The sequence below is a fragment of the Rhinolophus hipposideros genome, assembly GCF_964194185.1.
Source record: "Rhinolophus hipposideros genome assembly, chromosome: 5".
Lineage (NCBI taxonomy): Eukaryota > Metazoa > Chordata > Mammalia > Chiroptera > Rhinolophidae > Rhinolophus > Rhinolophus hipposideros.
The window spans coordinates 5,873,764-5,890,060 of record NC_138051.1 but is presented as its reverse complement, the minus strand read 5'-3'; the positions used below and the strand labels follow the sequence as shown (position 1 = coordinate 5,890,060).

Sequence of the window (16,297 nt, the reverse complement as noted above, 5' to 3'; positions counted from 1 at the left end):
AAAGCTTTATTTTTCAAAAGAAAAAAGAAAAGTGAGCTCCAAATGTTCAGTGTATACTCTTTGCTGCTTCTTTGCTTCAAAAAGAAGGAAATGCCACATTTGCATCATTTTACTTTACTATTGTTGGGAGTGAGAACCCTACCTCATTGACTATGAAATATTAGTGTAACTTCATTCAAAATTTACAGAATACCCATTACTTTTGAAGGCAAAAGGAGACAGAGATCAGGAAATGAAACTGAGGCAAAGACCTACACTTAGTAATAACCCATCAAGGCATCAGTTAGGAAAAGGAGAATAATAGAGAAACTTTAGATACTCTGAATCAAAATATATTAGGATTGCTACTTTTGTATATTTGTGTATAGTAGTACTATTAGGTATATGTAAAACTCTGCTATGGGTGACCACAATAAAAACAGTCCATGTTTCTGTAACTAAATTAATGCCACCTCCACTAATCCTTGCTGCCCCAAAGGTATGGAAAAATGTCTGTAAACTTAGTTAAACTCTTTGTTCTATGTAATATTTCATACCAGAGTTTACAATAGCTACTACATGTACACATGTATGGGTGGGGGAGCCCTATGCACATAGGGGTTTCAAAAAACTTAGTTTGGGTTTATTACCTTTCCTTGATTATGCAAATGAAAATAAATGTTTTAGTTATAATAAAATTAGCCGTACCCTAAAATATTAAGTTTCCCATATTTTTTCTATAAATACAAGCAATATGCCTATATATTAAGTATTACATGCAACAGCAATTCTGTTGGCAATTTATGCAGTTTTTTTTAAGCATGTGAGATGATACAGTAGTGGATATTCAATATTTGTAAATGATGAATTCTTTATTTTTAATGGCTGCTCTCATAAATACTGGGCCACCTATAAAGTGGGCCCTGTAATTTTCTTTTAAAGTAAAAATCATTTCTAGTATAACAATTCATCATAATGATTATGTACCACCTGGGCAAAATATCCCCATTATATTGAGTGAAAAAATTACAAAACAGGATGTATGATATTCCCACTTGTTGAATGCGTATGTAACACAAGTTATGCACAAAGCAAAGGTCTGAAAGGGTATCAATCAGGTGCTAAGAATGCTGGGATTACAGGCATACTTATTTTTGCTTTTAGTTTAACTATATTTTCTAATTTTTCTAAAATAAATATGCACTGGTCTTATAAGAAGAAAAAGTTATTTTTCTATAGTTTATTATAACCTCATTGAAAATTACAGACTTGACCTAGGTTTGTTTAAAGCTATAGGAAAACATTTTATCCTTAAAATGACTCCTTAACACCTGAGTCTACTATTAGAAAAAAAGTAATACATAAATAGCACCCAATTATAAGAGCCAAACTTTGATGATCCTTCAAAGGACCCATATACACATCTGTGTTTTCTCATTCAAGCTATTCTGAGTGTAAAACTAGCATTGTAGTTAAGAGCACAAAGGAGCCAGACTGCCTGGGTTCAAGTTCTAGCTCTGCTGCTTCCTATTTGTAACACCCATGGGTAGACCATGACCACTCTGTGCCTCAGTCTCCTCACTTACAAAATAGTATAATAATTAAACATACCACATAGAATTATGTGTTTATTAAACACATGAAAAGTGCACAGAATGGTTTCTGGCACATGGCGGGTACTATGAAAACGTTAGCTATTAGTAGGTTCACTATTAACCTTCAAATGTGAAAAAAAACAGAAGCCACCATATTACATCATTCTTTAGCTGTGTTCCTGAATAACCTTCAGAATTCAGTCAGATAAAAAATTTCTGTGGTGGTGAACACACACTGTGATATACAGATGATGTATTACAGAATTGTACACTTGAAACTTATGTAACTTTACTAACCATTGTCACCCCAATAAACCTTAATTAAAAAATTTTTCTTTCGTTTGATTTTTTTTACATGTAGCAAGGCATAACTCACCTGCAATAAAGTACATAAATGTTAAGTGTACAGTGCAATGAATTTCTGCATATGTACACCTATGTAATCACAACCCAGCTCAAAATATACATTTCCAGCACCATCAGAAGCTTCTTCTGCCCCACCCTGGTCAGGAGCCTCTCCCTAGAGGGTGGGCTCTATTCTGACCTCCATCACCGGATGTTAGTTTTGTCTGACTCTGAACTTCACAGACATGGAATCATGCAGTATATACTGTACTCTTTGTGTCTGGTTTCTTTCATGCAACATTCTGTCTGTGAAATTCATCCATGTCTTTACATTCTTTTTCATAGCTACCTACATAATTTTTATTTACGAAGAAAAATACTTTTGTTATGTACTTTGGAATTATAGTCGCCAGTAAAAAGATTCCTGTGGAATAAGCCACCGTCTTCCATGATGCCCAGTGATGAACAACATTTATAAAATACATACTATGGCCCTGCAAACTGAATCCACGCAGTTCAAAGTCAGGCGAGCCGTCACCATTGGTGCACAGAGCGTGGGTAGTGACAGGAAGCAAGTGTGAGGAGGCTTCTGGGCACTGATAAGGTTGCTTGATCTGGGTATGTCCAACTAGTGAATATTCTTCAATGCACACACTTCAGCATGTGTACTTTTTAATGTACACTGTATATCAAAAGCATGGCCTTGGAAAAACTAAATGCTAATTGATCCAACCAAAGATGGTATATAACCTGAGACTTATTAACATACAACTCTTCACCAGTGTGTACTACTTAATACACATACGCACAAAATCCTTCCTGAGATCCTCCTGGAAATGCCACAACTCATTGATATGATGCTTTGGCATTACTGCCATCATAATCACTGCAAATTTACGAGTAAAAATATATAAAGTTTTTAAAAGGTAAGGATGAACAAAGAGGAAAATTGGGGAGAAGACACTAAAAATGTCAGTTATATGCTAGTCAATTTCAATGATCTCATTTAACCTTTCTAACAACTCTGTAGAAAAAGGAACAATCACTCCAGTTTTGCCAAAAAAGGCAACAAGCATAGAAATTCTAAATAAACTGCCCATCGTCAATTCATTTAAACTATAAAGAAGAGAGTGATAACACAAATTCAAGTCTGACTCCAAGCCCTCAAACACTACCCATTATCAGTTATATGAAATAATTTATTTAAGCTTTCTATACCTCAAAATATTTATATCTATTTTTCAGAGCCTCAATAGTTCTTAAGCTTTCTTCATATTGCTTGTCTTTAGCCGCCAAAAGGGATTTCAGCTTTTCCTTCTGAAATGGAAGGGAATAAATGCAGAACAAAATCATGCTGTGCTTGAAATTGGGTTAAAATTATATTTTAGAAAATATGAATTACAATTATTTTGAGGACTGCAGTTAATGAAATCTCCAGCTTGGTGGATTTTTAACTATTAGTAGAGTTAAAAATTTATACAAATACGCTAATAAAATATGTAATACATACAACTAATATTATGAAAAATTCAAATTTCTGTTTGTTTTAAATTTTATTATTTTCATTTTTTAAATAATGTTTAGAATTTCATATCTTTTCATGGAAAGCTTCACAGAAAACATTCAGACGCAATAACAACAAAATGCCTAAGATAATCCGTACCACTATACTCAAAACATCCTTTTCCAGTCACATGTAGATTTTGTTTTTCCCTTTGAGCGATGACCAGAAATAGAATCCTGGTCTCCATCTCGATTCAGGCCTTAAACCTCTACTGCAGTACCATATTCCATCTACATAATATTTCAGAGCTTTAAAGTAAAATGTATCATCCTACCTCACTTTCCAGATCATCAGCAACCATTACTTCCTAAATTTAAAAGAAAAAGAAATGGATTTTCATTCTTGAAAGTTTATTTTAAAAGACTTGAGCTGGGAAAATATCTTTTAGAAAGACGGGCATGTGTCTTTAACATTGGGGACAAAGGTATAAGAAAACGTTTATGTCTACTAGCGATTCTGTTTCTGAGTAGTCATTCATTCTTCTCACAAGGTTCAAAGAAGCACTTTTGATTCTTCTGAGAACCCATGCACGATCAACTCCTAGTTGTTCTTCCTCCCCATGTCTTTCGTCCACTCCTTCCTCTCCAATCCCATAGCCCCAACTATTTATAGCTCAGTCCTTTGGTATTACCACATACCAACAGTATTCTCTGTTCTCATAGGGAACATTGAAAGTTTCGTGTAAAGGTCCGAGTAAGGTAACTTTCCTCAAGGGCAATGACCCAATTTTACCTCCTTTAGCAACATGACCAGACATGACAGGTGGTCGTCAACAGTTTGTTACCGATGGTGATTACTGGTGGTAGAATAGTTGTGGATTTTTTTTGTTATTATGAAGATGATTTACCTCATTCAGCTGTAGCTGTAAACCATTGACTTTATCCAATAATATTCTCTGTTCTTGCTGAGTTTTTCTCAACCGCTCTTTCAGTTCTTCATTTTCAATCTCCAGATCCTTAAATAGTAAAGATAACAGGGGCTAGACCAAACTTAAAAGAGCAATTTTTATGGAAGAAATTTTAGAAGGCAGTTTGCTATCACATACAGATAAGCACATACATAAAAGAGCTTTAAATACAAAGATACAATAATTTCAATGACATAAAAGTGATTTAAATCCATATATGAGAAATAATATTGAAAATTACAGTCTTATGATATCTAATGAATACACATATATAAAAGACAGCAAACCATCATGATTCTAATTGAAAGTAAAAAGTCATCTGGAAATAGAAACTAGCAGAAGAAAATGCCATGTTAAATGTTGCTGAACACCTCTCAAGTTGATGAGACTGTTCTAATGCTTTGATTAAACTAATCATCATTTCAATGCTCTGAAACAAACTTAATGATCCAATTTAAGGCTACATAGTTCACTTTCTTATCACTACATAGTAAACTATGAAAACCCAAATAAAATACTTTTGTTTTAGCATACGGAAAACAGCTATTCAATTTATACTTTAAGGGTATTTCAGTCATAAAATAAACCATTTAATTATGAGATCTTCCTCCAACATAATCCACATAATAATTATTTTTTGAACACTTTGATAAACATAAAAGATACAAAGTGCTAAATGGTTAACAAAACTGTTTTTCTTAATCAAAATAAAAAGTACTTTGAGAAGAAGTTCAAATTGTATTTTATTTACATTAATAACCATCATTTTATCACTGTAATTATCTAAAATGAACAGAAATTTATGACTTGCAGCCCAAAAAGGATATCTTTAAGTCAACAAAAAGTTATATCAAGTTGTTAAATTATTTGCTTCCTAATGTATATTAAAACAATACTTTCTGGAAGATAATACTGACCTAAACATTCATATCAAAAGTCAATTCTTTTAGAAGGGGTTGGACAAGGAAATAGAATCACAAAACATAACAAGCCAGTCTTCCTTCCCCCCCGCTCACTTGCCGCACATTTTCGTTCCCTTTCTTTTCCCCCAACCCCACTACAAACAACACGGGAATTCTTTGCAAAGGAAGGTACCTTTTTTTTGGTCTTTTTACCTGAAAGTTTTGATGCTCCCTCTGATTTGACTTCATATTTACTTCATCTAACATGTGCGTCAAATTTCGCTTTAGTGAAACAAGAGAACAGAAGTTAGCCAGGATGAGAACATGGAAACATACATTTTCCTCGTAAGTCCCACCAGTGACTTGCAGCTTATCTGACATGAAATTTTGCTGTGCACAACACAAGGTGGCAGTGTTTCCACTCAAAAGTCCAAGTGGAAAGCATCTGTAAGGATACAGGTTTTAAATGAAGCAAGTATACTAATTTATTTTGAAATACTGAAAAATAACACAATTTAAAATCCTTATTGTTAAGGATCTATTTTTACCAAAGTCACCAAATTTTGAAAAAGAGAACTGGCACTAGACCCAAAACTAAAGCTGCGCTATAAAGCATTATCAACCATTCCCAAAGGAAGAATTTAAAAAAAGGAGGAGGAATTACATTCATGTTGAAAGAAAAGAAAACATCAAAGGGTGTGGTAAGAAAGAGACAGATAATCCTCCAACCAGAGCTGTATAAAAAATCCCTAAATGACTTGGTTGGACCCATGGTCCGTTTTTGTACACTTCCTGCTTTGAAACCTTATTCCATCTTAGTGACTTGCTTTAACAAAAACACAATTATTAAACAAGAGAGCAAATAACCTGCTTTTTTAATGCAAACTGACCTCCAAAGCTACACAATAATTGAGAAAGTTATTTATTCCTTTCTGAGAGCTAAAAAAAAAAAAAGCTAATGCTTTAATTCTTCAAATACTTGTCATGTTGTGTCTTATTTGTTGAATTTTGTTTAAACTATGGTGTTTAGAATTAGATGTTCAGATTTAGAATTAGAGGGACAAGTTCACATTAAGAAGACACTCATTCTATATCTACCCTTTGGCCCACACTACATTTTTCGCCACGTTCCTTCCACCAAAGGACTGTTCCTTACGTGGAATCCGCTCAGTCTCATCATGCCACGCTCAGCCCCCGCCCACCCACCCCAGGCCATCCCTTCAGAGGGCCCTGTATAACCTGGCCCCTGGCTCTCTGCTCGTGGCTTCTCCGGCTCCATCACCTGCACACCACTCCTGTCAGTCTGGCCTACTGCCCTGGACACGTCAGACAGGATCTCTCCTCAGGGGCTTGTCCCTCCCTCCAGGAGGCATCTCCCACAGAGCTGCCTAGCTCCCTCATTTCCCTCAGACCTCTGCTCCAATGTCACTTCCTGGGAGAGGCCTCTGCTGACTGCACAACCTAAAACAACTTTCCGCCCTCTCCCTCTTCGTCTCCTCATCCTGTTCTGCTGTTCCCCAAAGCATCTGCTATGACACTGCTCACCTGCCTGTCGGTCCTCGCCCTCACTAGGCTGGGAGTTAGAAACTGAACGGTAACTGGCATATAGTAGGTACTCTGCAGATGTCTGTTAAGCTAATTGAATAAGTCTTATTTTTTAAACTATGTTGTAGTCTTCTTGAAAAAAGGGGTTATATGTCCTTTGATACTGGAAAAAATCCTCTTTACAGAATATATTTTTAATGTATTCAATAAATAATAAAAAACAAATGAGTTTTACTGTTCCTAGCAGAATAGTAACTCCATGTATTTTTTCGATAACTCCTAGAACATCAAGCAGAATACCATTTCCATATTAATATTCAATAATTTTAAAAATATCTGTGTATTTCAGAAATCAGTTTTCTACGATTCCAAGTGAGATGGCTGGTAAAGACATAACAGAGTACATTTTATCTCCCTCTATTCCCACTTAGTTTATCTGAGAAATGGCTTGAAAGAGTTGCTTCAGATGGAAAAGAAAAGTGACAGCAGACATGGCCCATGCATGAATGTATTACTTCATTCTGATGGATTCAAAAGGAAAATATGCTTTGATATAGCTTTCAGATTCAGGTGAGAGGCATGGAAATGATGCAGAATGATGATCAGAATTGCTCAGAAGGTACCTTTTTCTTCGGGGTTTGGAAGTGCTCAGGTTCCCCTCACTAGAGAAAAGCTGGGAGCCTGGAAGGAAACAGCCAGCAGAAGAGGAAAGCGCCTACGCTAGCTTTTGAACAAGATGGGAAGAGCGCCGTCAACCAACCCCGCTTATAACTCGAAGAGATTAGAAAAAATGGTAAGACATTTACTGAGACTGGGACACAAAACCAGGTTTAAATAGTAATTTGATAATAAAATTAATGCAACGTAGTATGTTTTTTGGTAAAGTCCTCATCAATTAAACAGAACAAAAAAAAAAGTAAAGAAATCAAAATGTTAACAGTGGTGTTGAAATCACAGTATGTCAGAAATCAGTTTTGAATTCGGTTTTCTTCATGTTGCATTGGAAGAATCTCCCCATAATAGTATTTGGCTCTGTCATTTGGGCGAATAGAGAAGAAAACTATCTATGATTTGTTAGGATAAAATTCATTATGCAACAATCTCAACAAGGTGTGATGTCTCATACTTCAAAGAGCCGGATGTTCAAGGCCAGCACCAGGAAGCTGTTTATGCCCCATTGGATACATTTATTATAATTAAGAGCCATTGTGAGAAAGCTGAGTGAGAATATCTAGATAAAGCCTCCTGATCTTAACACCTAGGTTCTACATGGGTATGACTCACTGAGGAGAGAAGAGCATGCATTTAAACTCAAAACAGTTATGTAAAATCGTTAACCACTTTTACTAAGCACTTTAAATTGAATAATATATCTTTTTTTTAATTAAAATTAAGCTCTACCTGTTGTAAAGATGGTCCTTTCTTCCAAAGTTCTCTCCCTAAAGATTTAAAGAGAGGAGGAGCAGGGAAACAGCAGGTTAACTTGGGTGGATAAGAATTCCCTAACTGTACAACTGAGTCAATATTCAAGAAACAAACATTCAAGTTTCCTCTAAAACTTACTACTTTACAGTTAAAACAATAGTGAAATACTCATTTCTGCAAAGTTGTTTTTTTTTTTTTTTGCTATGACAACACCCAGGTAGATAACATTCAGTGCTAGGAAGGGGAGCTTCACCCTCCTCATCAAAAACAATATATACGGATAAGGGGAAAGGTGAAGGGATTTGGAAGCAGCTGGTAACCACAAGATGGCCTCAGGGTTTTTTTGAAAATTAATTTGGGGAAGGTATTCTATAATGTTGTAAAGATTTTGTTGGGTACCCGATGGACATGCGTCCTATTTGGGAGACCACCTCAGGGATACTGTGGATACCTGATCATGGCATTGTACACCAGAAGCTAAACATTAATGAATGCCAACTATAGTTTTATATATATAATGTGATGGTTCAGTGTGAGGTCGGAGGGACAGTGGATGGGGGGAGGGGGGTTCACAGTATGAGGGATATAAATGATGAACGTCTAAGTATTACCTTGTTTTGTACACCTGAAACTAATAAATAAATAAATTAATTTAAAAAAAAATAAAAAAAATAAAAATAAAAAATAAATATTAAATGTGATTATATAAAACAAAACAAACAAACAAAAAAAAACAAAAAAACCATATATACCATGTTTCCCCGAAAATAAGATCAGGTCTTACATTAATTTTTGTTCCGAAAGACGCATTAAGGTTTATGTTCAGGGGATGTCATCCTGAAAAATCATGCTAGGGCTTATTTTCTGGTTAGGTCTTATTTTAGGGGAAACACGGTATTAATCAAACAATTGCTTTGACTCTTTCTACTCAGTTCTTAAATAACTCCACAGCATAGTAGTGTGTACTGATAAACCAGAGAATACATGAGGTCTGACAATTAAGTTTGAGAACTTGTTGCAACAATGTTGCTAACCTTTTCTTAGTATCAGAGGGAATATTCATTATGAATCTGTACCAACTGGACAAACAGTTAACCAAGCCTACTATTTGGAAGTGCTGAAAAGGCTGCGTGAAAAAGTTAGATGACCTGAGCTTTTCACCAACAATCCATGGCTCTTATATCACGACAGTGCACCAGCTCACATGGCACGGTCTGGGGGGGAGTTTTTAGCCAGTAAACAAATCACTGTTTTGGAATACCCTCTCTACTCACTTGATCTGCCCCCCAATGACTTCTTTCTTTCCCCAAAGATAAAGGAAATATGAAAGGAAGGCATTTTGATGACATTCAGGACATCAAGGGTAATACGATGACAGCTCTGATGGCCATTCCAGAAAAAGGGTTCCAAAATCTCTTTGAAGGGTGGACTGGGCACTGGCTTCGGTGCATAGGTTCCCAAGGGGAGGACTTCAAAGGTGACTGTAGTGATATTCAGCAATGAGGTATGTAGCACTTTTTCTAGGATGAGTTCTCAAACTTAATTGTCTGACCTCCTATGCCAAACACATTGCCTCAAAACAAGTGACTACAATGTAAGACAAACCCATACTGTGTCTCGGTAGTATAAAGGCTGTTCTTTTTGCAAACTGTAGTTCCACCATCTAAATCTTTCAAAGCTACTCCTTATTAACCTGGACTTTTCTGGTTACAGAAAACTGCCGGTACCTTTGGTGGTATTTTCTGATGCCGTCTTTAGTAAGGTTAGAATGTCCAGATTGTCGCCAATTCTTGCATAGTAGGAACTATCATGGCCCAGGGCATCCAGCAAGCTCACATCAGCACCGTTTTTAATTAAGACTTCTACAGCGTCTTTGCAACCATACTCGCAACCCAGCATCAGAGCAGTTCTAAAGGGAAGAGGGAAGGTGAAAAGACCTTGAGAAAGATCCAGGAAAACACTCCAGAAATCTTCCAAAGCAAATGTTACTTTAAAAAAGTCATACTTGTTACAGAGTCAGATTTTACTCTATATTTTTATCTTATATTTTAACTTCACCACATTTATAAAAACATTTACTTTGTGTTTTCGTTGGCACTGCTAAACTCTTTTATCACTTTATATATATTTGTAACTTCTACTAACTCCCAAACCACTTCTGTTCTTCCAGTCCTACTATGTCCTACAAGAAAATTACCACAAAAGCCTTCCACAACTGATACTGTCACCCCATCTGCTCAAAACCTACAACAATAAACCCAAACTACTGAAGCCCCTCCATAAACTGAACCACATCATACAAACCTCCCTGAACAATCTCTGCTACTCCAAACAAAACAAGAATCGGATTCCTGTTCCTGATTTCTCTTCTTAGAAGAGCCTTGCTTCTCCTCCCTGGAGACCTTCACAGCTTCGCACTTCATTTTAAAACTTGCCTACTCAAACATACCTTCCTCCATTTATCATGGGCCATGGGTGTATTCTGCCATGACAGAATCATCAGCACTTAAACATTAAATAGAATACCGGCAAATAGTACGGTAGTAACGTAACAAAACAAATCATCACAGAAATTGAGAAAGATCTTAGAAATTACTTGGTTCAATTCTTTATTTTTACTGCTGAGGAAATCAACATCTAATGAAATGAAGTGACTTCTTGTCACCAACTCTTGTCCTCCAATTGTGAAGATGGATTTCATAAGGAAATGGATTCCTGCCTTTGCTGTGTACATTCTATTTCTCTTTTACACTCCCCAATAGTTCCTGGTATACAACTTTATACACAACAGGCATTAACAACGCTTTGGTTACTAGGGGAAAAAAGGCTATAGGTTGGACAGGAAAATAAAGAAACCTGAATACAAAGTGTCAGAACCGAAGATTTTTATTCTTAAAACCACGGGCTATCTAGTCTATGTAATACACATTGCCCTACCTCATCAGTTTTGTTGTTAAGATCCAATGAAAAAACAGAGACAAACATGCTTGGAAAAATACAAGATCTATTAAAAAAATAAGGCATTATACGTGGATCAACCAGACCATCCCTGATACTAAAATTTATTTTTAAGTCAAAGTTTCTCAGTCATGCCCAGAACCAAATTAGAGTAGCTGCAAAAACAAAGTAATACCAAAAAAGCCACTTTCTTAATAATTACATCAATGATTTAATTGCTTAAGAATTTCCTCCTTTGAGATGCCAGAACAATTAAAACAATTAGAGCTATAAAATCTGACACCTAAAGATTAATTTATTATACTTCTCTACTTCCAGTGAAGCACAAACAACAGGCTACATGTTTAGAAAAATAAAATTAAGTCAAAAGAAGCCAAGAACTTCACTCATAATCATCTATAAAATCCCAGAAACTTGTTATAAACTATCATAATACTTCAATAGTGGAGGGAATCTATTTCAGATACTTTGTTGTCAGAAGCTTTGTGACCATACATATCAGAATTATAATATAGCAAGCACCGTGATACTCTCCAGCTAGAAAACGGGAAAGGGAGAATTACAGATAGAAATCATGACTGCACACCAACTAAAATAACATCAAATATAGATGCAAACATAAACTGCGGGATTCTGAGTGGAGAATGAACGCGGTTTCAGAGAAGGAGGTAGCATTTTGCCCAGGCAGGGTAAGGTCAGAATGCACCCGGGGCGAGTCTGTACTGAAACATTCCAGCTCTAGGACCCCGAAGAACCACTTTACTTTCCAAAGACTTGCAAATAAAGAAGTGGGGGTGTCAATGTAATTTTGTCTTCTTCTCCCTTGTAACTTATTTGAGCCCTCTTCATTAAAGACTTTTTTAAAGCTTAAATGAACTGGGATGTAATTCCTCTTTCTTCAGGTCTCTGACCCAAACCCAGGCCCTAATCATTGCCTGGATTCTGCATTTACCCTGTGATCTTCCCCTACGGCCCTGTCCTTCCTTCTGCAGCAGACTGAAGGAAAAAAGAAGTGGTGCTAACTACAAGAAGGGGAGAACCAAAAGGGATGGAAAAAGCCAAGTCACAACAGCAGAGGTTCAGAATCACTGTGCATCCATCTGGCGAGTGGGGAGCTGTGATAAAAGAATTACCTGTTTTGCTTGTCTCTGGAATTAATATCCGCTCCTTTATCTATCAGCAGCTGACATATTGTTGGCCTACACATCTGAGTAGCCAGAACAAGTGGTGTCCGTCCATCCTAAGCAACAAGAGAAAAGCATCAAGACAACAAATCTCCCAAAACATAAAAGTCAGAATGCATGCGTTGAAATGAGAATAAATATAAACTGACTTACTACATCTTTGGCATTCACCAAGGAACCATGATCACAAAGCAGCTGTATGCTAGAAGGACAGTCTGCCATAGCTTTGAGGAACAAAGGAAAATGATGAATGGTGAACATCTGTGGGTAAGACACGTGTTTTGCTAGGTCCACAAAAGGTCTAAGTTCTTCAATTTCTAAACTATCAAGCTTCACACCCTTCACTCTCAGTTTAGCATTATAAGCATCGATTTTCTATATGAAAACGGATTAGACAAGATCACTTCATACATTTTGTATAATTGTTAGGACCAACGAATACTATCATCTTTGTAGGGGACAAAAATATACTGCTATTCTAGAAGTAAACACAGATAAAAATCAAACTTAAATTTTCTATTTATAGTATGTTTTTAAACATGGTTATAACTGACTGGGTCCTTGGAGTGTTAGCTCAGGTCTTTTTAAAAATTACGTTCTTTTTTTATAGAAAAGCCACAGTAAATAAATTCACTCAGATAATTCATATTTCCTTTTAAAAGCAGAAATAGCAATGCCTGCCCTTAGTGATGCAAAATAGGGTCATTTTGCAAAAAATTATAAAACTGCAGGATGCTTCTTCTCTGACGAACACTAGAGTTATATTTGTGTTAGGAAAAAAATTATTATTAAATTCATAAAATAGGATGGGGTTTAGACTCCCCATGTGTTTTTTTTAAAGCCTGAGTTGATACTAAATTATTAGCACAAAAGGTACTGACAAAGTCAGCATTCTTTCTGTGTATGTGAAATTTAATAGAATAAAACCAAACACATGTAAGAAATTCAAGTAAATGTTCATTTGATGTCTTTAATCCAGCAAGTCTTTCATATGAAATACATAATCAATCTTAAAAAAAAGATAAACTGGATACATTATTTCAGGAACTAGAAAATTAATAACCATTCAATTCCAATTAAAAATAAGAATGAAAAAATGTAAAGCATAATAAATTCCAGAGTTATGATATATTGAACAAGTCCAACCACTATTAAAGAGTGTCAGCTGTTTACCAAACTCTGATCACTCTTTTCTCCATGGTAGTAAGCTTGTCTGGGCACATGGTGACTCACCTAGAGACCACAGTTCCCAGGTCCCTTGCAGGTAGGTGTGACCCCCTGAGTTAGGCCATGCCAAAGGAACCTGTGCTACCTTCTGAGTAGGGTTAAAAGAGTGGTTATACATTCCTGCACAATCTTCCCCCTTCCTGTTAACAGGAAAACAGAGCTGCCTGCTATCAGCTTTAGCCTTAAAGATGAGGACAACACCCCTGGCAATGGTAAAACTGCAAAATGGAAGAAATCTGGATCCCTGAATGACCATATGGAGCAGAGGCACAAGCCAATCTGAACATCAGGACTATGACATGAAAGAAATAAATTCTGTAGTTTTGTTTTTAAGCCAATGTTATTTTATAGTGTCTTTGTCACAGCAGCCTAGCCTTAGCCTAAGACAAATACTGCTGTCAGGTGCTGCTATAACAAATCAGAGCCCAAAAGACAAAACTGCACATTGTCCAGGAATCCTAGTAAGCCAAACGGGTTGGTTTATATATCCTCTCTCTTTGGGAGGGGGTGCAGAGTTCTATGTATGGAAAGTAGGGGCTTCGGTAATATCTGGAATTAGAGGGGTGGACCGTAGCAGAAAATACAATTTGTTATCAAACTCTGTTCTTCCCTTCTTCTACAGTGTAGCAGCCTGGCCATGATTGGTCACCTAGAGACTGCATTTCTGAGGCTCCTCTGCAGATCAATACAGCCAGTTGAGTTTGCTCTAGTGGATGGAATATGAGTAGAGGGCTATCTACACTTCCAAATCTGGGTCTTAGACTTCAGGCATGTGCTTCTCCATGCTCTCTTTCCCTTTCCTACTAGGTGGAACATGGGTATAACTGCAACCCTGCTTCAACCACGCAGTTGATGAAGATACTCAGAGACAGAAAGAATTCTGTTCACGAATGACCTTGAGTCACTGGTCAGTCACTACCACTTAACATTTTTTTTATAAGCAGCTGACATTGGAGTTGTTTTATCACATAAACTTAGTCTTCATTCTAACTTCACCCATACACCTACTGAACAAATACTAAGATTTCCATTGATTAAGTTGTATCAGTTTTAAATATAGGAATAATAAAATTTATAGCATACTAAAAATTGCATATGTTTAATGTATACATTTCGATGAGTTTGGACATACACATATATTGTGATACCATCACCACAAACAAGGGACTACGCATACTTACCTCCAAAAATTTCGTCGCGAGTATATATGTGTGTTTATTTTGTTTTTGGTAGCTTTTTCTATGTGTGATAAGAACACATAACATGAGATGTATCCTCTTATTATATTTTAAAGTGCACATTAATTATGTATTAATTATGTGCAATTTTGTATATAATTACACCTCGAAAAAGCATAAAAATAAAGACTGGGGAAAACTGAACAATGACTAGACAACATTGAAAACATTTCAAATGCATTAAATGTAATAATGGTATCACACTTAGGTTACAAAATAGAATCATTATCTTTTAGAGATACAAATTGAATTGTTTATGGATCAAATTATATGATGTCTTGGATTGGATTTATATATGTCAGTTGAGTGGGTGATGGTATGGATGAATCAAAGTTGGCCATATGTTAATAACTGTTGAAGCTGAAGGTGAAGGGTATATAGGTGTTTTAATATAATATACTCTCTAATTTTATGTATGTTTGAAATTTTTCATAATAAATAATTAAAAATAATTAATGTTGGATTAATTTTCTAAAAACTAGGAAAAGATGGTAGATCGAAAATATCACACGACACATATTCATACTTCAGCAAGTAACAAAATCATTTTTAAGATTCCATCAAGCACAGCCAATAAGGATTACAAATATATATTTTTAATTATTTTAAATTTAATTTGATTTTGTCTCGATGATTCCGCAACTGTACAAACTTGATAAGGACAGCACTTATGAATCTAGGCTTATGTTTTTATTTAAGTAGCACTACAAAGTTATCATAAAAAATAAAACGTGTACTGACTCACAGGGGTCACTGTAAGGTTGAAATGATAACGTATGTGAAAATGCTTTGAAAATAATAACATTCTACACAAAAATAAAGAATGCATTGTGTAAAAAAATTACACTATCATAAAAGCACATGAAATGTAAAAAGAAAAAAAAACAAAGAAAATTAAGGTATGAAAGTTGAAGGACATTTCAAGTATAATGCATTTTTAATGCAGAGCACTTGAATCTACTGCAGATATTCCACATATGTGAAAAGAGAGGGTCAATATTTTTTCTTTCCTTTGGCCTTCTAGTAAACTGCAGGAATGTCAGACTTAGAAGAGTGGCCAAAGGTCAGACTGTATTACATTCCAAAAATACTTAATATCTAACTTTAAGTATTTTAAGACACCTAAAGAACAATACAAATAAAGAACAACACAGATAAATAAACAATACACAAGTATGAGTAATAAAATCTGTGAAATTATTAGTATAAATCTTTTTTAAAAATAGCACGTTACAGTGATGTGAAATTCAGCACTGACACCTCTAAACCAAATAGTCACCACCACCCTTAATTAAGAAGTTACTACATGCCAGGCACTATTTATGATTTAATTATAACCACTTATTGCAGTAGTATTAACTTCATTTTGAAGATGAGAAAAATGAGATTCAGAGATGTTAATTAGGTTAATGTAGTTTTCAAGAAAGA

The 16,297-nt window shown here is 35.6% G+C and overlaps 1 protein-coding gene across 5 annotated transcripts in view; it reads right to left on the bottom strand.

Moving 5' to 3' along the window:
* The window catches only part of UACA (uveal autoantigen with coiled-coil domains and ankyrin repeats), an 84,922-nt gene that overhangs the window by 14,139 nt on the left and 54,486 nt on the right, over positions 1-16,297 (bottom strand). For 3 of the 5 annotated variants that reach the window (XM_081048778.1, XM_081048781.1, XM_081048779.1), the window contains exons 6-13: positions 12,558-12,628; positions 12,354-12,460; positions 9,990-10,171; positions 8,239-8,276; positions 5,506-5,574; positions 4,331-4,438; positions 3,758-3,790; positions 3,138-3,236 (exon numbers count right to left, since the gene is read on the bottom strand). In XM_081048778.1, the coding sequence (XP_080904904.1) occupies positions 3,138-3,236; positions 3,758-3,790; positions 4,331-4,438; positions 5,506-5,574; positions 8,239-8,276; positions 9,990-10,171; positions 12,354-12,460; positions 12,558-12,628 (707 nt within the window). Of the gene's footprint in view, positions 1-3,137; positions 3,237-3,757; positions 3,791-4,330; positions 4,439-5,505; positions 5,575-7,460; positions 7,568-8,238; positions 8,277-9,989; positions 10,172-12,353; positions 12,461-12,557; positions 12,629-16,297 lie in introns of those variants that run through there. The other 2 variants (XM_081048780.1, XM_081048782.1) reach the window with 2 other exon arrangements.